The 23,660-nt window shown below is 31.6% G+C and overlaps 1 protein-coding gene across 1 annotated transcript in view; it reads right to left on the bottom strand.

Annotated features, from left to right (window-relative positions):
• Window positions 1-2,370: 2,370 nt before the first annotated feature.
• The window catches only part of LOC139525459 (RNA-binding protein 7-like), a 21,773-nt gene continuing 483 nt past the window's right edge, over window positions 2,371-23,660 (bottom strand). The window contains exons 2-3 of the mRNA XM_071320808.1: window positions 7,089-7,251; window positions 2,371-2,878 (exon numbers count right to left, since the gene is read on the bottom strand). Of these exons, the coding sequence (XP_071176909.1) occupies window positions 2,451-2,878; window positions 7,089-7,251 (591 nt within the window). The 3' untranslated portion in view covers window positions 2,371-2,450. The remainder of the gene's footprint in view (window positions 2,879-7,088; window positions 7,252-23,660) is intronic.

Raw genomic sequence — 23,660 nt, 5'->3', positions numbered from 1 at the left:
ATGTAGACCAATTTGAAAACGGGACCAAAAATTAAGAATCTACATACATAGTTAGATTCGGCATATCAAAGAACCCCAATTATTCAATTTTTGATGAAATCACACAAAGTTCAATTTTGGGACCCTTTGGGCCCCTTATTCCTAAACTGTTGGGACCAAAACTCCAAAATCAAACCCAACCTTCCTTTTATGGTCATAAACCTTGTGTTTAAATTTCATAGATTTCTATTTACTTATACTAAAGTTATGGTGCAAAAACCAAAAATAATGCTTATTTGTGCCCCTTTTTGGCCCCTAATTCATGAACTGTTGTGACCTCAACTCCAAAAATCAATCCCAACCTTCCTTTTGTGGTCATAAACCTTGTGTATAAATTTCATAGATTTCTATCCACTTAAACTAAAGTTATAGTGCGAAAACCAAGAAAATGCTTATTTGGGCCCTTTTTGGCCCCTTATTCCTAAAATGTTGGGACCAAAACTCCCAAAATCAATCCCAACCTTCCTTTTGTGGTCATAAACCTTGTGTTTAAAATTTCATTGATTTCTATTCACTTTTACTAAAGTTAGAGTGCGAAAACTAAAAGTATTCGGACGACGACGACGCAGACGACGACGACGACGCCAACGTGATAGCAATATACGACCAAAAAATTAAAATTTTTGCGGTCGTATAACAACATATGTAAGATAATCATCCAAATATCACTGATTTGAGTCTGCTGCCAGAACATAGAACAAACATCGATTCAGTAGTTTGCCAATTTTTTCTATGGCCGGTTCAGTCAAATTGTTTCAGAATCATAATTTGGTCTGCTGATATCCTTATCGCGATGAACATGGAGCATGGCAAGACCGCACAATCTCTCGCCACTCATGCATGCTCTTTTCCAAATTTTCAGTCGTTTCAGGCAGTCTGTGTTTCTAAAGGTAGCACATTATCATCAACACAATGATCATTCAATGTCTTCTTCCAATTCCTTCTCCATCAGCAATTTGGTAGCAGCATCGATAGTAACAGTTTTGTTTGTAAGAGGGAATTAAGCTTTCCTGTAACTACCATCATACAGTCGCAGTTACAAAATATTAAACTCGCTTTTATGCTGACAAAGAGTAGACAAACTAGGGATAGAATGAGATAAGATACATGTATATGATTCTATCTATAGAGTAAGTATATATGATATGGGTACATGGGAATTGGAATGGAGTTTTTGACGTTTACATGTAGTTTCGTAATTTCAAATTATTTCTGGAAATAGTTGGTGGTATTTTAATTCCAGAATCTATAAATTTAGGGGTTAGGGGTTGGGGTGTCCGATTCCGAACCCCGAATATAAAGAAACAAAATTCCGTAGTCCCGAATAAGTAAAGACAAAATCGTGTGTTAAATGTTCTACCATTCCTCAATAATATCAAATTGGAATATGGGATATTCTTTCAATTTTTAAGGTTAAAGAAACATGGATAAAATCTAATCCATGCATTCATGTTTCATATTATTTATATTTTATTTATCTGTAATTGGAAAGATTAAAGTTCGTGAAATGAATACGTAGACAGGACTTCCCCCTTGCGATGCCCAGTACTTGATTTGTCAAAAGTTCGTGAAACGGAGAAATGAATACGCAGACAGGACTGCCCCCTTCCGAAGACCAGTACTTGATTTGTCAGTCTACTTATCGTTTTTGAATTGTTCTAATGAAGTTATATGCAATACTCAGACTCTGTTCACAAAAAAACTAGTTTACTAGAATTATTCCTTCTTTACCTTCAGTGTCGCTTTTCCTTTTTCTGCAAGAGCCTGTTTTTAACTAAAGATCCATGATGATTATCGTTACTAGGTTAAAGTAATCTAGAAACATCACCCGTTGAGATGCTGAGTTTATGATCTCCAGGAAGAATAGTTTAAAAGGAATGATGACAAGTTATAGAAATTAAGGTTGAGACAGAACAACAAATGACTATTATATTTATATATATATGTATATAAAAAAAATAATCAGTGTCGAAATTATAGTGAGGCAATTGCCTCACTTGCCTCAAGGGTAGTTACGGCCTTGCTGAATTGTAACCATACTCTCTCAGTATATCATTATCATATTACTATTTTTACGTATACCCAGGGACATACATTGTTCCCACTTAGACCTCACCAACTAGTTATTGTATGTGTGAGTGTTTTAAATTGAAGCTACCTGCGTATAAAATGTCCTTAACTGAAAAGTGTTTACAAAACAATATCCACTGGAATGATGGGAAACTCAACTCTAAACCTGAACCTCCTTGAAAAAAGACAATACTAGTACTTTCAACTTATACTTGGAAAACGGAAACTATAAGGTTTAGAATACAGATGGAATCGTACACATTTACGATATCTTGCATGAAGGCTTTAATAAGAACAAAAATAAAAATAAAATAAAAGTCACTGCTCAGATACATGTATTATTAATATCTTCTGTATGATCTTTGTTGTTGCTGTTGTTGTTGCTGTTGCCAAGGTTGAAAGTTCCCATAAGGATTTTGTGGAGGATAGTTTCTCTGACGATGAGCATCTAAAGAGACCTTCTGCTGCTGTAGAACTCTCTCTCTCCGTATCTGAAGTGATAAGGGATCAATATTGCTGTCTGGACTATGGCCTTGTAAAGGTAACTGGTCACAATTTCGTGGTGATAACATTGGACCTCCCATATTGCTTGGAGTTTGTCTTGAATTATATGACCCCTCACTGTTCTGTCGTCCATATCTTTCTTTCCCATGCCATGTGTTTCCTCTTGTCATTGGGCTAGTATTGTTATTACTGACTGAATACTGTGAGTAATTTGTATAGACTGGTGACTGCTGGCTAGATGGATTTGGTGAATTGTGAGATGATCCTGTCGAAAACATAAAAATACAACTTAATTTCATTTACTTTGTACACAAATTGACTGATTACTATCGTAGTAAGGAAGCTCTTCCTACATATGAGCAATTGCCATACTTTTTTATATGTAATAATAAGAACTAGAGGCTCCAAGCAGCCTTTGTCGCTCACCTGAAATTTTTATTTACAATTGAAATAATGCAACCAATATACTTTTGCTAAATAGTTTCAGAGGTATAAGTCAACCTGATGCTCCGCAGGGCGCAGCTTTATACGACCGCAGAGGTTGAACCCTGAACGGTTGGGGCAAGTATGGACACAACATTCAAGCTGGATTCAGCTCTAAATTTGGATTGTGATGTAAATAGTTGACACAGCATAGGTTTTGGACACAGAATGAATGTGGTCTAATGAACTTAAAATAATTTGTTTGCCTTTGAGCAATCACTATGCTGTTGAATATTAATCCTCTCACAAAAATGATTTTAGAAATTTTCTTTTTATTTATGAAATCTGAAATGAGAAAAATTTAACCCCCCTCCCCACCATTTTTTTCAAATCCCCCTTTCCCTTTTTAGCTCACCTGGCCTAAAAGGCCATGTGAGCTTTTCTCATCACTTGGCGTCCGTCGTCGTCGTCGACGTCGTCGTCGTCGTCGACGTCGTCGTCGTCGTTAACAATTTTTCAAACATCTTCTCCTCTGAAATTACTGAATGGATTTGAATGAAACTTAGCATGATTGTTCCTTAGTATATCCTGCACAAAATGTGCGCTTCGATTTTTGATCCGTCAAAAAACATGGCCGCCGTTACTTAAAATAGAACATAGGGGTCTAATGCAGTTTTTGGCTTATATCTCAAAAACGAAAGCATTTAGAGCAAATCTGACATGGGGTAAAAATGTTCATTAGGTCAAGATCTATCAGCCCTGAAATTTTCAGATGAATCAAACAAACCATTGTTGGGTTGCTGCCACTTAATTGATAATTTTAAGGAAATTTTGCAGTTTTTGGTCATTATCTTGAATATTATTATAGATAAAGATAAACTGTAAACAGCAAAAATGATCAGCAAAGTAAGATCTACAAATAAGTCAACATGACCAAAATTGTCAATTGACCCCTTAAGGGGTTATTGTCCTTTAATGACAATTTTTCACAATTTGTTCATCATATTTGCTAACTTTAAAAAATCTTCTCCTCTGAAACTGCTGAATGGATTTGGATGAAACTTAGCATGATTGTTCCTTAGATTATCCTGCACAAAGTGTGTGCTTCGATTTTTGATCCGTCAAAAAACATGGCCGCCGTTACTTAAAATAGAACATAGGGGTCAAATGCAGTTTTTGGCTTATATCTCAAAAACGAAAGCATTTAGAGCAAATCTGACATGGGGTAAAAATGTTCATTAGGTCAAGATCTATCAGCCAATGAAATTTTCAGATGAATCAAACAAACCATTGTTGGGTTGCTGCCACTTAATTGGTAATTTTAAGGAAATTTTGCAGTTTTTGGTCATTATCTTGAATATTATTATAGATACAGATAAACTGTTATAGCAAAAATGTTAAGCAAAGTAAGATCTACAAATAAGTCAATTTGACCAAAATTGTCAATTGACCTCTTAAGGAGTTATTGCCCTTTAAAGACTTTTTTCACAATTTGTTCATCATGTTGACTTACTTTAAAAATCTTCTCCTTTGAAACTGCTGTATCAATTTCAGCCAAACTTAGGCTAAATGAGTTTTAGAGTTTCAGAGTATCTAGTATAAATTTTATATTTCATTTCCTTGTATGTCAAGAAACATAGCTCCTATGGCTAAAATAGAACATAGGAGAAAATGATTTTTTTTTTGCTTTTGAAGAAAATAGGACGATTCAAAGAACATTTAAATAAATTGAAAAGCCAAAATAATCATTGATGAGAGATTAAACCAAAAAAATTCAGGTGAGCGATTCAGGCTCTTGAGAGCCTCTTGTTTCAAAACTGATCTCAATTCAAATTTCTAATGGAGTTTGCAACAATAACTACTCATTTAAATACATCATAAAATATTAAAATGTAACAAAAAGTGCTTGTTATCACTGAATGGTAAAGATTGTTTTAATTTATCAGTTGGTAGTAAAAGTGAATATACATTGTATATTGTATAAAACAAGGATTTAAGTTGATTCAACTACTATTCTGGACAAAGAAAGATAACTCCAATCAATTGAAAATTTCTTGCTATTGCACAATATTGTGCAATTAGATATTTCTTGCTATTGCGCAATACTGTGCAATTGAAAATATTTGCTATTGCACAATACTGTGCAATTGAAGATTTCTTGCCATTGCGCAATACTGTGCAATTGAACATTTCTTGCTATTGCACAATACTTAATATAATAATTTTGGATCCTGATTTGAACCAACTTGAAAACTGGGCCCATAATCAAAAATCTAAGTACATGATTAAATTCAGCATATCAAAAAAGCCAAAGAATTAAATTTTTGTTAAAATCAAACTTAGTTTAATTTTGGACCCTTTGGTATTTAATGTTGACCAATTTGAAAACGGGACTAAAAATTAAGAATCTACATACACAGTTAGATTTGGCATATCAAAGAACCCCAATTATTCAATTTTTGATGAAATCAAACAAAGTTTAATTTTGGACCCCCATTTGGACCAACTTGAAAACTGGGCCAATAATCAAAAATCTAAGTACATTTTTAGATTCAGCATATCAAAGAACCCCAAAGATTCAATTTTTGTTAAAATCAAACTAAGTTTAATTTTGGACCCTTTGGACCTTAATGTTGACCAATTTGAAAACGGGACTAAAAATTAAGAATCTACATACACAGTTAGATTTGGCATATCAAAGAACCCCAATGATTCAATTTTTGATGAAATCAAACAAAGTTCAATTTTGGACCCTTTGAGCCCCTTATTCCTAAACTGTTGAGACCAAAACTCCCAAAATCAAACCAAACCTTCCTTTTATGGTCATAAACCTTGTGTTTAAATTTCATAGATTTCTATTTACTTATACTTAAGTTATGGTGTGAAAACCAAGAATAATGCTTATTTGGGCCCCTTTTTGGCCCCTAATTCCTAAACTGTTCAGACCTCAACTCCCAAAATCAATCCCAACCTTCCTTTTGTGGTGATGAACCTTGTGTTTAAATTTCATTGATTTCTATTTACTTATACTAAAGTTATTGTGTGAAAACCAAGAATAATGCTTTTTTGGGCCCTTTTTTGGCCCCTAATTCCTAAACTGTTTGAACTAAAACTCCCAAAATCAATCCCAACCTTTCTTTTGTGGTCATAAACCTTGTGTCAAAATTTCATAGATTTTTATTCACTTTTACTAAAGTTATAGTGCGAAAACCAAGAAAATTCTTATTTGGGCCCTTTTTGGCCCCTAATTCCTAAAATGTTGGGACCAAAACTCCCAAAATCAATCCCAACCTTCCTTTTGTGGTTATAAACCTTGTGTTAAAATTTCATAGATTTCTATTCACTTTTACTAAAGTTAGAGTGCGAAAACTAAAAGTATTCGGACGACGACGCAAGACGACACAGGACGACGACGCCAACGTGATAGCAATATACGACGAAAAATTAAAATTTTGGCGGTCGTATAAAAACTGCATTTTCCCCCTATGTTCTATTTTTAGCCATGTCTGCCATGCTGTTTGGCAGGCAGGGTAATCAGACACATTCTTTAAACTAGATACCCTAATGCTAATTGTGGCCAAGTTTGGTTAAATTTGTCTCAGGTGTTTCAGAAAAAAAAAAGAAAAAAAAAATTTACGAAAATCATTAAATTGACTTTAGAATACATGTGTAACTCCTTAGTTATGGGGACAATTGATCATTTTGGCCATGTTTGACTTCATTGTAGATCTTACTTTGCTGAACATTATTGCTGTTTACAGTTTATCTCTATCTATAATAATATTCAAGATAATAACCAAAAACTGCAAAATTTTCTGAACATTACCAATTCTGGGGTAGCAACCCAACAACAGGTTGCCCGATTGGTCTGAAAATTTCAGGGAAGATATAAATTATATCATGGCATTTCAATTGTTCAGAAAAAAATGCTTACTATTGGAGAAAAGTGATTGTAATTTTATATATTATAATTTCAAGAATTTCAATTTGATAAGGAAAAACGAAGGAGTAAATTCAAATATAATAAACATCTTCCTGGCATTTTTTCATACCTGTTCTAGTTTGAAGTTTGAGACTGTTGCCAAACAACTGTATACCAGACATTAGATCTATCGTATATGGTACTGAACATGCATGTTTGAATGTGATAAATGCAAATCTTTTTGACCTGCCATCTTTGTCTGTAGCCAACTTCACTTTTTGCAGTGGACCAGCCTACAAGTATCAATTTATCATTAGTTAGTACATTTGTACCTGTCAGCTGGAAATCCCTTACATGTAGATACACAACAACACAATCATTTTTTTAATTTTACATGTAGCACATCAATTATCAATATCAAATGAATATTGTATAACTATTCTTATTTAAACCTTAAGCTTACTGTTGACTCACTGTTGGCCTCTATCACATGTCTGTATGTCTAAAGTCATTTTTATATGACCGCAAAAAAAATAGTATAATGATATGATGTCGTCGTCTGCGTTATCGGGCATATTATCGTCTGAAGACATATTTTGTTTCCGTAACTTGTGTGTAAGTATATGCATCTCTCTGACATTAAAGTTCCATATCAAAAAGGGAAGGCTGGGATTGAGTTTGGGGGTAATTGCCCAAAACATAAACTTCAAGTTTTGAAAAGTTTCAATTTTGTTTTTATGTCAAAATTTTGATCACAATCAAAATTCAGACAGTATGATTGAAGCTTTAATATTTTGTCCAAATTAGCCCCATCTGTTCAGGGTTCAACCATTGCAGTAGTATCAGGCTGGACTCAGCAAAGCATTTTATTTAAATTATTATATGGTGGCGCGGTACAACAACCCTTTTTTTATGTGCAGCATAGAAGACTTGTAAGCAGTGCTATTTGTTAACCCATTGAAATGTAAAAATTAATAAAAGAGAAGTCAATGACAGTGGGTTAATTTGTATTATATGTCTCTGATTAAACCCAAAATCTGCCAAAACTGAACAAAATCTTAAAGTCATATGAAACAAGTGACTGGTGAAAAGTAATGTTTATCCAGTTCTTGAACCAGTGCATGTATATATCTAAAGGAATAAAAGAAGATAAAGTAACTAATGCAGTCAAAATACACAAATCAATTCAATACACCATAGACGATCGAGGCAACTACTTATATCACACAATACGAAGAACAACCAAATCTAGTGATCTTGCATATTCTTACAAATGACCTAAAAAAACATGAACCTACAACATGTGTTGACAAATTAATGCAACTAGTGCACCTTATCGGACAAAAATGGACTGAAAGTAAATGTCTGATATCACTAGCTACACCTAGAGCTGACGATATAAACCACCATACTAATGGTGTGATCATCAATGCCTTGATCAAACAAAAAATATAGAATTGTCACCATGTTACTGTTGTAGAACACACAAACATGCTATCAGGAGGAAACACCATGATGACACTATTATCTGAGGACAAATATCACCTGAACAACAAAGGAACCTCAATACTGGCAAACAACCTGAAACATGCAATACATTCAACCCTGAATTTAACAATACCGCGTAACAGAAGCAGATCCAGAAGTCGCAATACAAACAGTAGACAAGTAGGACGTGGACGTGGTTGTGGCTTGATGGGAACAGCACCCCATAAATAACCTTAATTTTTACTATTTATAAAGAAAATTATTGTATACAAAAAATATTGGACAAAAATTGTTAGTTTGTTAATTGCTCTCATTTTTCTTTTTTAAGATTTTCCCAGTTTCCAAGTACTTAAATAAATACATATTATTTTTTCTAAAACGAAGAAATTCTTCCAATTTATCTGATTTGAAAAGTTATTTCAAGAGAAAAAAAAGAAGAGGAAGAATTTTTTTAGTTTAAAAAAAATAAGAAAGTAAAAAGAAAGCACTTTTAACTTTAGACACATTAATATACTGGAGTTACTCCTCTTTAACTGAACATTGACTCCTTTTGGTTTATCAATACCAATACTTTTGTACTCTAAAAACTACTGGTGATTATTTTAAGTAATATTAGTATATAAGTTTTATAGTAGCAGACAACTACTTAAAAGTTTTTTTTTCTGTATCTTATTTTGTCTTATTTGTTATACATTTTTTTTACAGACTAAGATATGACTGTTATTTTTAACATTGAAAATGTGTACTTGGAATGTTGGGGGGGGGGGGGCTCTTTTCTGGTGACATTGATAAAACCCAGGATAAAACCTTTATAGACTCAATTTCAAATTATGACCTAGCATTCCTTGTAGAAACCCATGTTGGTTATAATAGCAATATAAAAAATGTGGGCCCTTTTAACTACTATCCTGTATGTAGACCTATCACTAAGGCTAACAATAGATATTATGGTGGAATAGCCATTTTGAGAAAACCTCACATAAAAGATCATGTGAAAATTTTGAATGGGTTAAATTAGAAAAAAAATTCTTTGGCTTTCACAGAGACCTATATATTTGTGTTATTTATTACCCACCTGTGACATCCACTTACACAAAGAAAGGAGACATAGAACTTTTTGAATGTCTGAATCATGTCTAAAAAATGACATCACATTATTTTGTAAAGATGCCGATATACTTCTTTGTGGTGATTTTAATGCCAGAGCTGGATCACACCCTGATTTAATTAATTATACAAGATGCAATAGATTTTCTTTCTTTATACAATTCATATCCTTTGGATAAAAATATTATGTTGCGTAAAAACAGAGACAAAAAGCTTGATTGTAGAGGGAAAGATTTATGTGAATTTTGTATTTCTCATCAGCTCAGAATTTTAAATGGGCGTACACTTGGTGATTTAATTTATTTATTTTTTAATTCATGATTGTATATTTCTGTAAAAGTCAAAGTAACAGTTATTTTTTAATTATTATTATTTTTTTTTTTTTTTTTTTTAATTCATTTCAATCATATTCTTTTATTGACTATTTTACTTAGAGGGTTTTAATAAAACAAAATTACTTCGTTTTATTCTTCGCAATCTGTTTGTATAACCTCTTTAAAATATATTCTTTTATCACATATCATTTATTTATTTTTTACGTCATACTTAATTTTTTCATATCTATTTTTAAAAGATATGTTTTTTGGTTTTTTTTTTTTTTGGGGTTTTTCTTTTTACTACTTATGTTAATATTTTTTTTATGATGTGTAATATCCGGATAATTTTAAACATTTTTAACATTTTATTATGTTTTTATTTTGTATTTGTTAAATAGATATATATTTGTATATATAGTGTCTCATAAGCCTTTCTAGGCTGGGTATTTGTCTTATTTTATTATTGTGCAATGTATATTATATAAACTGTATAAACAATCTGTAGACAAGTATGTGACACTTTAATAAAATAAATTATTATTATTATTATTATTTTTATTTAAATGGTAATTATACCTGTTATACTCCAAATGGAGCAAGTGTTGTAGACTATTCTATTGTGTCGGAGAGTGCCCTTGATTATATTTTGTATTTTAGAGTTGCTGAATTTGTACCTACATTATCTGATTGTCATTGTAAAATTGAATGGGAAATGTCAGCCCAATTTAGAGCTAATTTAAGAGATGATTGTATTGATCATGATTTGCATACTATGCCTTCTCGATACATGTGGTCAGAGAACTCATCTACAGTGTTTCAGGAGGCTCTAACAGTTAGTAACTTCTCCATCTGTACTTGCAAAAATATCAGATTTCATGCTTAAGGGGCATTTTACTTCCAAAATAGACATAAATGAAGCCTCAGTTAAACTAACTAACATTTTCATTAAGGCTGCTGAACAATCTTTGAAAAAAAACTAAATATAAGAAAAAGAAAAAGAAACACAAAAATTTCTTTGACTCTGATTTGCACTCAATGAGAAAGAATCTTATAAATTATGGAAAAATTTACTCTTCTAACCCGAAAGATCCAATGGTTAAAAATCATTATTACAAATTATGTAGGGAATATAACAAATGCAGAAAAACCAAAAAGAAAATTTCTAAGGCAGATATTTTAGAACAACTAGAAACTCTTCATGAGGACAATCCAAAACTATACTGGGGGTTGATTAATAAGTTACAGGACAAAAATCTTGATTCCTCAGTTAACAATATATCACCATCTGACTGGCTTCATCACTTTCAAGATTTAAATAAGGTTAATGATATTTTTTTAGATAGGGTTAAACATCTTGAGGAGAGTTTAGAATCTGCGGAGATATCCCCGAAATGTTTTAATGAATTAGATTTTATAATAACTGATTATGAAATTATCACTGCCATCTCAAAATTAAAGTGGAATAAATCCCCTGGGTTGGACAATATTACAATAATATTATTAAATGCAGCCAAAGTATTTTAGTTGGTTGCTTCAAAAAAAATATTCAACTCTTGTTTGAGTAATGGCATTTATCCAGAAATATGGGCAGAAGGATATATTGCACCCTTACACAAGGCTAATGATATTCTTGATCCTAATAACTATCGTGGTTTGACCATAACTAGTTCAATAGTAAAATTGTTTAATTCTATTTTAAATTCCCGACCTGACAAATTTCTAGTCGAACACAAAATAATTGATGGCTGCCAAATTGGCTTCACAAAGAAAGCTAGGACCTCTGACCACATGTTTGTAATCAAGACAAGTGTTGATAAATATTGTAATAACCCTGGTGGTAGACTATATGCCTGCTTTGTTGACTTCAAAAAGGCCTTTGATACTGTTATTCACACTGGAATCAAATTGAAACTTCTAGATATTGGGTCGGGATCTTCTTTTTACAACATCATTAAAAGCATGTATGAAGTAAGTAAATCATGTGTAAAAGTAAATGAAAACTTAACTAATTCCTTTTCAACGCACCTGGGGGTGAAACAAGGAGACAAGGGGTTACACTAATGTCCTGACAATGTCCTGACAGAAATGAAAATGCTTAATACTTTTTTATTATTGGAAGGATTTACTTGAAATTTGGAATCAAGCAAGATGAGAACTTATATTTAATAAATATAATTTAAAAAAAATAAAAAAATATTTATAAGAGTTAGAAAACTTGACCTGACCAACTTGACTTTGAAACTACTAATGTCCTGACCGAAAAGAAACGGATAAAAAATGTTTTATTATTGACAAGATAGACATCAAATTCGATACCAAGGAAGATTAAAACATTTGAAACAAAAATATAAGAAAAAAAAAAGAAAAAAAATATTTTCAAGAGTTAGAAAACTTGACCTGACCAACTACGTCTTTCCTGTGACTAATGTCCTAACCGATGTTAAATGCTTATAACTTTTTTATTCTTAGAAGGATTGATTTCAAATTTGATGTCAAGGAAGATTATAATACTAAATATAGAGAAAAAAGATTTTTTGAAATAATTAAAAAAGTTAGAAAACTTGACCTGACCAACTACGTCCTTCATGTAACAACAGCAAAATATCTGGGGGTCACCATCAGTTCCAACCTTAAATGGGATGTGCATATTAACAACATATGCAAGAAAGCTAATATCACACTAGGCTTTCTAAGGAGGAACCTGAACATAAGTTCAACATCCATTAAAGAGCAAGCATAAGTCCCTAGTAAGACCATCACTAGAGTACGTATGCTTGCTCTGTTTGGGATCCATACTTACAGCAAGACATAGATAGCATTGAAAAAGTTCAAAGGAGGGCTGCGCGTTTTGTTACCAACAAATACAGAAACACCTCAAGCGTTGGTAACATGTTACAACATCTTGAATGGCGCAGTCTCTCTGACAGAAGAAAAGACTCCAGATTGGAAATGCTTTACAAAATTGAACACGAAAAGGTTGCAATTCCTAAAAATAACAAATTAATTCCACAAAAAAGACAAACAAGACATTCTAATTTGAACAGTTTCCAAATTTCATCCTGCAAAACACAGTACAGAAAAGAATCATATTTTCCAAGAACTATTACCGACTGGAACAAACTACCGGATAACATTGTAAATTGCACTTCAGTAGACTCTTTCAAATCTTCAATTTCAAAGCATCAATATTAACTCAATTACAACATCTTACTTTATTATACAAAACAATTTATATTTTTTTATTTTTTTTTTCGTATTTCTAAAAAATTGTACATTTTTTCAATCTATGTCTTGTTGTAAGTTTCCTCCTGTGACATAATCTTCAATTTGTTGAAGGCGGTCACTATATGGTAGAATAGAATAGAATACGTCTTTCCTGTCACCAAAGACATTGTATTGTGTGTCTTTGCTGTGACTAATGTCCTGACCGATGTAAAATGCTTATAACTTTTTTATTCTTTGAAGGATCGATTTCAAATTTGATGTCAAGGAAGATTAGAGATACAAGAATAAGATTTAAAAAAAATAATTTAAAAAGTTAGAAAACTTGACCTGACCAACGTCGACTCTGCCCTGACTATAATGTCCTGACCGATGCAGAAAATGTTGATATCTTTTTATTATTGAAAAAAATGACTTAAGTTCCTTACCAAGGAAGATGATAGCATAAAATATAGGAATGGAATTTATGAGAAAAAAATGTTTGTTAATTTTTGAAATGTTAGAAAACTTGACTTGACCAACTTGATCTTTGTCATGATGAATGTCCTGACTGTTATAAAAATGCCATTAACCTTTTTACTATTTAATGAGATATTACCAAGTTTTGTATCAGGGAAGATAACAACATTAAGTATAAGAATGTAAAATAAAAATATTTTAAAATTGACCCGACCACTGTTTACCTTGTCCTGCAATGTCCTGGTCAATTAAAAAAAGACAAATATTATATAATCGACTGTTTTTTCTCTCTCTAAAGACAGAATAGACTTAATTATATTGATAGTTCATTTTTTATTTATTTAAATATAGTCAAGAATGAACTTGGATGCACCTTTTATAATTCATAATATATGTGTAGAAGAAAGCCAAAAGACAGTGACATAATAAAATTATGTTTATTATAAGTTTTTATATTTCTATGTGATTCTAACATAATTCTACTTTGAATGCTTGTAAAAACATTATCTCGAAATCAAAAGGGTGTGACGTGTCTTCAACATATGCCAACATTTGATAAAAACATATTCAACCTATGCCTACAAACGAAAAACAAAAGGTGTTGTTATAACAATTATTAATTAATAAAAGGTAAAATACAGTCAGTATATTTTAGCATTAAGTATTACTTTTCATAATTAGTTAAAAATTCAAAACAAAAATAAAGTAATTTGCAAAATTATGTTGTAGTAAAAATGGAAATATCAAAAAAATTCTAGAAGACAAAAATTGTAAAATAAAACCCTTGATACTAGAAAAATTGAGTTGAACTAAATATTATTATAAAAATTATAAAAAATAGACTAAATTTCTAAAATTTAACGCTTAAATATAACAATACTTGAGAAAAAAAAGAGGAAAAAGCTATTTCATTTGTGCAAATTTTAAATTTTTGTTCATTATTTTGTTGTATTTAATATGAAGCATACTTTAACAAGCAACAAAATATACAAATATAACATACTTCAACAGAATTTTTTTAAATCAAAGTAATTTTAGAATATAAAATTTAAAATAAACTAAAAAAAATAGTGATTTTTTGGTTCAACTTTCCAGTGGAACAATGCACCATTTATTTACTTTGTTTTAGTTTTAAACCAGGTGCTCCGCAGGGCGCAGCTTTATACGACCGCAGAGGTCGAACCCTGAACAGTTGGGGCAAGTATGGACAAAACATTCAAGCGTGATACAGCTCTGAATTTGGATTGTGATCAAATTTTTGACATTACATGGTTTTTTTTTACACAAAACAAATGTCAAGATTTTACAAATCAATTAAAGATTTCTTCTTCAAACTTTTTATACGACCGCAAATTTTGAAAAAATTTTCGTCGTATATTGCTATCACGTTGGCGTCGGCGTCGTCGTCGTCCGGCGTGTGAATACTTTTAGTTTTCGCACTCTAACTTTAGTAAAAGTGAATGGAAATCTATGAAATTTTAACACAAGGTTTATGACCACAAAAGGAAGGTTGGTATTGATTTTGGGAGTTTTGGTCCCAACATTTTAGGAATTAGGGGCCAACAAGGGCCCAAATAAGCATTTTCTTGGTTTTCGCACTATAACTTTAGTTTAAGTTAATAGAAATCTATGAAATTTTGACACAAGGTTTATGACCACAAAAGAACGGTTGGGATTGATTTTGGGAGTTTAGGTCTCAACAGTTTAGGAATTAGGGGCCAAAAAAGGGCCCAAATAAGCATTATTCTTGGTTTTCGCACAATAACATTAGTTTAAGTAAATAGAAATCAATGAAATTTAAACACAATGTTAATGACTACAAAAGGAAGGTTGGTATTGATTTTGGGAAATTAGGTCCCAACAGTTTAGGAATAAGGGGCCAAAAAGGGACCCAAATAAGCATTTTTCTTGGTTTTCGCACCATAACATTAGTATAAGTAAATAGAAATCTATGAAATTTAAACACAAGGTTTATGACCATAAAAGAAAGGTTGGGTTTGATTTTGGGAGTTTTGGTCCCAACATAATAAGGGGCCCAAAGGGTCCAAAATTAAACTTTTGTTTGATTTCATCAAAATTGAATAATTGGGGTTCTTTGATATGCTGAATCTAACTGTCATGACTGTGTATGTAGATTCTTAACTTTTGGTCCCGTTTTCAAATTGGTCTACATTAAGGTCCAAAGGGTCCAAAATTAAACTTAGTTTGATTTTGACAAAAAATGAATCAGTTAGGTTCTTTGATATGCTGAATCTAAAAATGTACTTAGATTCTTGATTATTGGCCCAGTTTTCAAGTTGGTCCAAATCGGGGTCCAAAATTAAACTTTGTTTGATTTCATCAAAAATTGAATAAATGGGGTTCTTTGATATACCAAATCTAACTGTGTATGTAGATTCTTCATTTTTGGTCCTGTTTTCAAATTGGTCTACACTAAAGTCCAAAGGGTCCAAAATTAAACTTAGTCTGATTTTAACAAAAATTGAAATCTTGAAGTTCTTTGATATGCTGAATCCAAAAATGTACTTAGATTTTTTATTATGGGCCCAGTTTTCAAGTTGGTCCAAATCAGGATCTAAAATTATTATATTAAGTATTGTGCAATAGCAAGTCTTTTCAATTGCACAGTATTGCGCAATGGCAAGAAATATCTAATTGCACAATATTGTGAAATATAAAAAAAAATTTTAATTAGAGTTATCTTTCTTTGTCCAGAATAGTAAGCAAGAAATATCTAATTGCAAAATATTGTGCAATAGCAAGATTTTTTTTTAATTGGAGTTATCTTTCTTTGTCCAGAATCAACTTAAATCTTTGTTATATACAATATACAATGTATATTCACTTTTTACTACCAACTGATAAATTAAAATAATCTTTACCATTCAGTGATAACAAGCAGTTTTTTTAAATCTTAATATTTTATGATGTATTTAAATGAGTAGTTATTGTTGCAAACTCCATTAGAAATTTGAATTGAGATCAGTTTTGGAATAAGGGAAAGGGGGATGTGATTAAAAAAATTGGGTTCAATTTTTCTCATTTGAAATTTCATAAATAAAAAAGAAAATTTCTTCAAACATTTTTTTGAGAGGATTAATATTCAACAGCATAGTGAATTGCTCTAAGAGAAACAAAAATTTTAAGTTCATTAGAACACATTCATTCTGTGTCAGAAACCTATGCTGTGTCAACTATTTAATCACAATCCAAATTTAGAGCTGAATCCAGCTTAAATGTTGTGTCCATACTTGCCCTAACCGTTCAGGGTTCAACCTCTGCGGTCGTATAAAGCTACGCCCTGCGGAGCATCTGGTTAAATCTAAAATTAAATAGTTGACACAGCATAGGTTTCTGACACAGAATGAATGTGGTCTAATGAACTTAAAAGTTTTTTTTTGCCTTTGAGCAATTCACTATGCTGTTGAATATTAATCCTCTCAAAAAAATGTTTGAAGAAATTTCCTTTTTATTTATGAAATCTGAAATGAGAAAAATTTAAACCCCCCCCCCCCCTTTTTTTTCACATCCCCGTTTCCCTTTTTCCAAAACTGATATCAATTCAAATTTCTAATGGAGTTTGCAACAATAACTACTCTTTTAAATACATCATAAAATATTAAAATGTAAAATAAAGTGCTTGTTATCACTGAATGGTAAAGATTGGTTGGTAGTAAAAGTGAATATACATTGTTTATTGTATAAAACAATAAAAAAAACTTCATCAGCAACATTTTATATTGGCAAATTTCCAATGAAGTTATTTACATAAAGTTATTGGCAAATAAAAATAGAAAATGACATCATAGTCATGTCTGGCAAATGTCCAACATACATTATCTAAAAACATTTTAGATAAGATAAGGAAAAAAAGCTTCATCAGCAACATTTTATATTGGCAAATTTCCAATGAAGTTATTTACATAAAGTTATTGGCAAATAAAAATAGAAAATGACATCATAGTCATGTCTGGCAAATTTCCAACATATATTATCAACTACTATTCTATACAAAGAAAGATAACTCCAATTGAAAATTAATTGCTATTGATATTTCTTGCTATTGTGCAATACTGTGCAATTGAAAATTTCTTGCTATTGCACAATACTTGATATTGAATCCTAATTTGGACCAACTTGAAAACTGGGCCCATAATCAAAAATCAAAGTACATATTTAGATAAAGCATATCAAATAAGCCCAAGAATTTAATTTTTGTTAAAATCAAACTTAGTTTAATTTTGGACCCTTTGGACCTTAATATAGACCAATTTGAAAACTGGACCAAAAATTAAGAATCTACATACACAGTTAGATTTGGCATATCAAAGAACCCATTTATTCAATTTTTGATGAAATCAAACAAAGTTTAATTTTGGACCCCCATTTGGACCAACTTGAAAACTAGGCCAATAATTAAAAATTTAAGTACATTTTTAAATTCAGCATATCAAAGAACCCCAAGGATTCAATTTTTGTTAAAATCAAACTAAGTTTAATTTTGGACCCTTTGGACCTTAATGTAGACCAATTTGAAAACGGGACCAAAAATTAAGAATCTACATACATAGTTAGATTCGGCATATCAAAGAACCCCAATTATTCAATTTTTGATGAAATCACACAAAGTTCAATTTTGGACCCTTTGGGCCCCTTATTCCTAAACTGTTAGGACCAAAACTCCCAAAATCAAACCCAACCTTCCTTTTATGGTCATAAACCTTGTGTTTAAATTTCATAGATTTCTATTTACTTATACTAAAGTTATGGTGCAAAAACCAAAAATAATGCTTATTTGGGCCCCTTTTTGGCCCTTAATTCATAAACTGTTGTGACCTCAACTCCAAAAATCAATCCCAACCTTCCTTTTGTGGTCATAAAACTTGTGTTAAAATTTCATTGATTTCTATTTACTTATACTAAAGTTATTGTGCGAAAACCAAGAATAATGCTTATTTGGGCCCTTTTTTGGCCCTTAATTCCTAAACTGTTGGAACCAAAACTCCCAAAATCAATCCCAACCTCTCTTTTGTGGTCATAAACCTTGTGTTAAAATTTCATAGATTTCTATTCACTTAAACTAAAGTTATAGTGCGAAAACCAAGAAAATGCTTATTTGGGCCCTTTTTGGCCCCTAATTCCTAAAATGTTGGAACCAAAACTCCCAAAATCAATCCCAACCTTCCTTTTGTGGTCATAAACCTTGTGTTAAAATTTCATTGATTTCTATTCACTTTTACTAAAGTTAGAGTGCGAAAACTAAAAGTATTCGGACGACGACGACGACGACGCCGACGACGCCAACGTGATAGCAATATACGACGAAAAATTTTTCAAATTTTGCGGTCGTATAAAAATGCAAGTTCCCCGTGTTTTTTTTTTATTAATTATATTGAGTTGTGAGATTTATGGTTAAATTTTGTGTCTCTAATTTGAAACTCCATCATCCAAATTGATAATAAGATAATAATAAGATAATTTGCAAATTAATATATAAAATGAGTAATTTTTATAAACAAACTCTCGTGGAGTTATTACTTTGTGACCAACATTAAAAGATGTCCAAATTAAGGACCACTTTGTAAAACCCACTTAAGACTAGAATATGCCGTTAAAACATCCTAAGACATGTCTTACTCCTGAGATAGTTTTGCGAAACTGATCCTAGAGACTCAGGGATAAAGTTGAACATGACACCAGTTGATTGTGCAGATGTAGCATTATATCTTATAGTGTGACTTTTGAGACAATCACATTAGTGAAATTCATCTTATTCTCTGTATGTGTTGGAATTAATAGTGAACATTTAAAATAGATATTTTACATGAGTCAGTCTTTATGAAATTAACAAACTAATTCCTTTGTGAAATAGTGATCCTCAACACACCCAATTACTTACATTTTCACTAATACTTGTATAAAAAATGTATATTGAGTATTCTTTAACGCTAGGTTTAAACTGGTTGTAGATTGATCAGCCCCTAATTAATTTATGTTTTATAACACTTAATCTGTAACAAATTATTCAACCTTTGCCAACGTTTTTTCACACAATTTTATACCTAAATTTCAAAATGTTGGCATAGGTTGAATGAACCATCAAAAGAAGCCCATTTCCTGTCCCTTTTTTATGTTTCTTGACATGTTTAATCCCTCATTAACTAAGGAAACAATATTTATTTGCTATTGAAAGAATTGACTTAATTATCATGATAAAGATCAATCAAGTTGGTCAGGTCAAGTTTTATAACATTTAAAAAATTAACAAACAATTTTTTTCTTAAGTTCTTATTTTGAATAATATAATTTTCCTTTGTGAGGAACTTTATTTAGTCAATTCTTTCAATAACAAAAAAGTTATTAACATTTTCTACATCGATCAGGATATTATAGTCAGGGCAGAGTCGACGTTGGTCAGATAAAGTTTTTTAACACTTAAAATTAGGTTTTTGAATATTTTTTCTTATATCTCTATATTCCATGTTAGAACCTTCCTTGACATTAAATTTGAAGTCGATCCTTCAAAGAACAAAAGAGTTATTAGCATTTTACATCAGTCAGGACATTAGTCACGGGAGGACGTAGTTGGTCAGGTCAAGTTTTCTAACTTTTAAAATATTTTTTTTTCCTTTTCTTCTTATATTTTTGTATTAAATGTTTTAATTTTCCTTGGTATCTAATTTGAAGTCTATCCTGTCAATAATAAAACATGTTTTTGCCGTTTCTTTTTGGTCAGGACAATAGTAGTTTCAAAGTCAAGTTGGTCAGGTCATGTTTTCTAACTCTTATAAATATTTTTTATTTTTTTTAAATAATATTTATTAAATATAAGTTCTCATCTTGCTTGATTCCAAATTTCAAGTAAATCCTTCCAATAGTAAAAATGTATTTAGCATTTTCATTTCTGTCAGGACAGTGTCAGGACATTGATAGGACATTAGTGTAACCCTCTGAAGACCCAGTTTCAATAAATGATCAAGATTTACACTGCCTTATGTATGCTGATGATATTGTTTTATTGTCAACATCTCCGAATGGTTTACAAAAAAAAAAAAAAAAAAAAAAATTGGACATTTTGCAAAATTACTGTTGGTGCTTATTAAAGTGTGAATAATTACGTTAGATGTATGTTTCATTATAATACTTTATTCTGATTGGTTAACTGCACATCACGTGTTATTCATTAAGCAATTGCACTACTCAATAAAACTTATCATTCATGATAACACGTGGTCCCACAATAAAGTACACAGGTGAATTAAATAAAACAATTATAAAATTCATGTTTTCATGATCATAGCTAAAAAAATCGATTTTTTTTTATCGTGAACCCCTGCATTCCTTTTAAGGAACCGCCGTTGCAACCAGCGCTAATCATACTAGCCATTCGCACAGAGTAAACAAAGTTATATTTTATTGAGGCACCCACAGGAACCTTCCGAGAATGCTGCCATCAACCACAAGAAAAGAAATCGATAATGGACCATCTTAACCCAAAACAAGCCTTAAGGAGGAAAAGAACAGTGATAGGAAATTATTTCTCTCTAACAGAATTCATTTGAAATTAAATGCACCCGATTTCGTATTCTTCAAATTCAATCTGATGCTCCCGAAAATATCAAACATACAACCCTCGAGATACAACCACTTTTACAGATTACTGGCCATTCCCGATAGTTTGATGAACGAACACATAGTTAAAATTCAACATAGACTAGTGATATTTATACTTTGTCCTTTACTTTCGGCGACCGAAACATTTTACAGTATTCCTGACGCGATTGGAAGCAGTACCTCTGGCCAAGGGAAGCCAGTCGAAATGGTACGGAATTGCTGATAAAATGTCGTCTATTTTGGGGAAGAAAGTTAACAGAGCATTCAGACCACACAACCTATACAGTATATATACACAGCCTGACAACTTATTGTATTATTCTTTCCACGATGCAAGAGGACAAACACATATTGGCAGAATAATTTTAACAAACATTTTCACAATAAAAACATTTTATTTTTAATTTCTTTTTATAGTTTATTTACATACTTACAATGAACTTTCACTTTCATTTTCAGTACGTTGCTATTAATAACGTTACTTACCATTGTAACATTGTGACGTTTTAATTTTAACAACATGATTTTATGTATTGTTTTTATCCTGATGACGGTGCCCTAGGCACCGAAACATGTCGATCAATAAATTTTCTGCAGCAGTCCCTAAAGTGTTGTTGTTATAAGACTCTCTACATAGCTAAAAAATGTAATCATAAGTATTGAATGCTTCTTTTTGTAACTTCATAGGGTTGTAAAAGCGTTGACAATGCTCACATTTTTAGAATGAAGCGCTTCTGCACTTCATACAAAATGTACTTCGGTCAACGCTTTTTACACCCCAATGAAGTTACAAAAAGAAGCATTCAATTCTTAAATACAAACAAAACAAAGGTTCTTATATTCAACAAGGCAGGTAGATTGATTAACAAATATGATTTAATGCTAAATGGTGTAAAACTAGAGTGTTAATTCATATAAATATTTGGGTATACATTTTTGTGCATCTGGCTCCTTTACAGTAGCCCAGGATGAATTGTATAAAAAGGCACTAAAAGCCTTAGTATTTTAAGTTATCTAAAGAATTTTTATCTTGCATCCTTCAGTCAAAACAAGCATGCATGTTTTTGATCATACCATCAAACCCATCCTATTATACAGCTGTAAGATATGGGGTGCCTTTAATCCAATGTCATCTAAATATAGAAATGGAATTTTTTCATTTGACCATATTTACTCTAAATTACCTGCTGAAAAACTTTATACTAAATTCTGTAAATTTATTCTTGGAGCTCCAAAAAAAAGCACCAATTTTGCAGTATTAACTGAGTTGGGAAGACTACCAATATATTTTAACATGATTAAAGCAATGACTAAATACTATTACAGACTAGAAAAATCAGACACTAACTTTCCATTGTTATATAATGCATTTATAGAATCAAAGAAATTGTATGAGTCAAAGAAACTGTTGTGGTATATGTCATCTGAAAAAACTTCTTTCACTGATTAATAATTATCAAATATCCTCAGACACGGCTAAACAAATTGACAACAGAAAACTAAGAAATGCCATGCTGAAAGATTGGGAAAAAAATCTCAAACCTCACTCAGAAGGAAAACTATGCACATATGTTACCTTTAAATCAAATTTTGGTTGTGAAAAATATCATAATATTGTTAAAAATTTGAAGATAGACGGAGTCTAACAAGATTTCACATATCTGCTTACCATTTACTTATAGAGAGAGGTAGATATAGTAATATTCCCCGACAAAATACAATATGCAAGAGATGTTGTAGTAATGAGGTCGAAGATGAAACACATTTTCTTTTCAACTGTGATAGTTTATCGGACCAAAGGAAAGACATAATTTACATGAGGGGGGATAGGACCTTTATCGGGACTCCAGGATCGGGTGTTTTTAAGCTCGGGAATTTGGGATTGACCCTTTCGGGATCCGAGAATTCCTTTTTTGAATTTTGGGACCTCGGGATTTCGTGTTTTTAAGCACAGGATTTCGGGATCTGTTGTTTTTAAGCCCGGTATTTCGGGATCAGGACCCCTCCTACCCCCTCTCTTACATGATAACAATGATAAATAATTGCTGCAAGAATTTGAAAAATCTCGACCCTAGTAACCAAAAACTGATATGGTTAATGAATAATGAAGATGAGAATTTATTATCAGAATTATGTATGTTCATTAAGAAATATGAAAAGTTTTAATGGGATTTATCTCCCTCTACTACTTGTAATTTGAACTTTATATTTTCTTTATAGTGAGTTCTAGAGCACCGTCCCTTGATGAATATTGCCCAGAAGAAATGTCAACCCTTGCTGCTGTGCCTTAATCATGAGGAGAATCACTATTGGAGTAATCTCATGTATCTGTAGCTAGTTCTGAAGGACCTCCCCTTGACGACCTTTGCATTGTTGTGATATAAAAGTCCCTCTGCTGTGCACTGGTCATGAGGAGAACTACTGCATAATGAGATACTATATTCCTGGTTCTATTTTTACTTTTTACTTTTTTTTTCCCGTATAATAAACAACTT

This window comes from Mytilus edulis, chromosome 5 (assembly GCF_963676685.1).
Source record: "Mytilus edulis chromosome 5, xbMytEdul2.2, whole genome shotgun sequence".
NCBI classification, from domain to species: domain Eukaryota; kingdom Metazoa; phylum Mollusca; class Bivalvia; order Mytilida; family Mytilidae; genus Mytilus; species Mytilus edulis.
The sequence above is the reverse complement of the archived record's forward strand: the minus strand, read 5'-3'. Positions and strand labels throughout refer to the sequence as shown.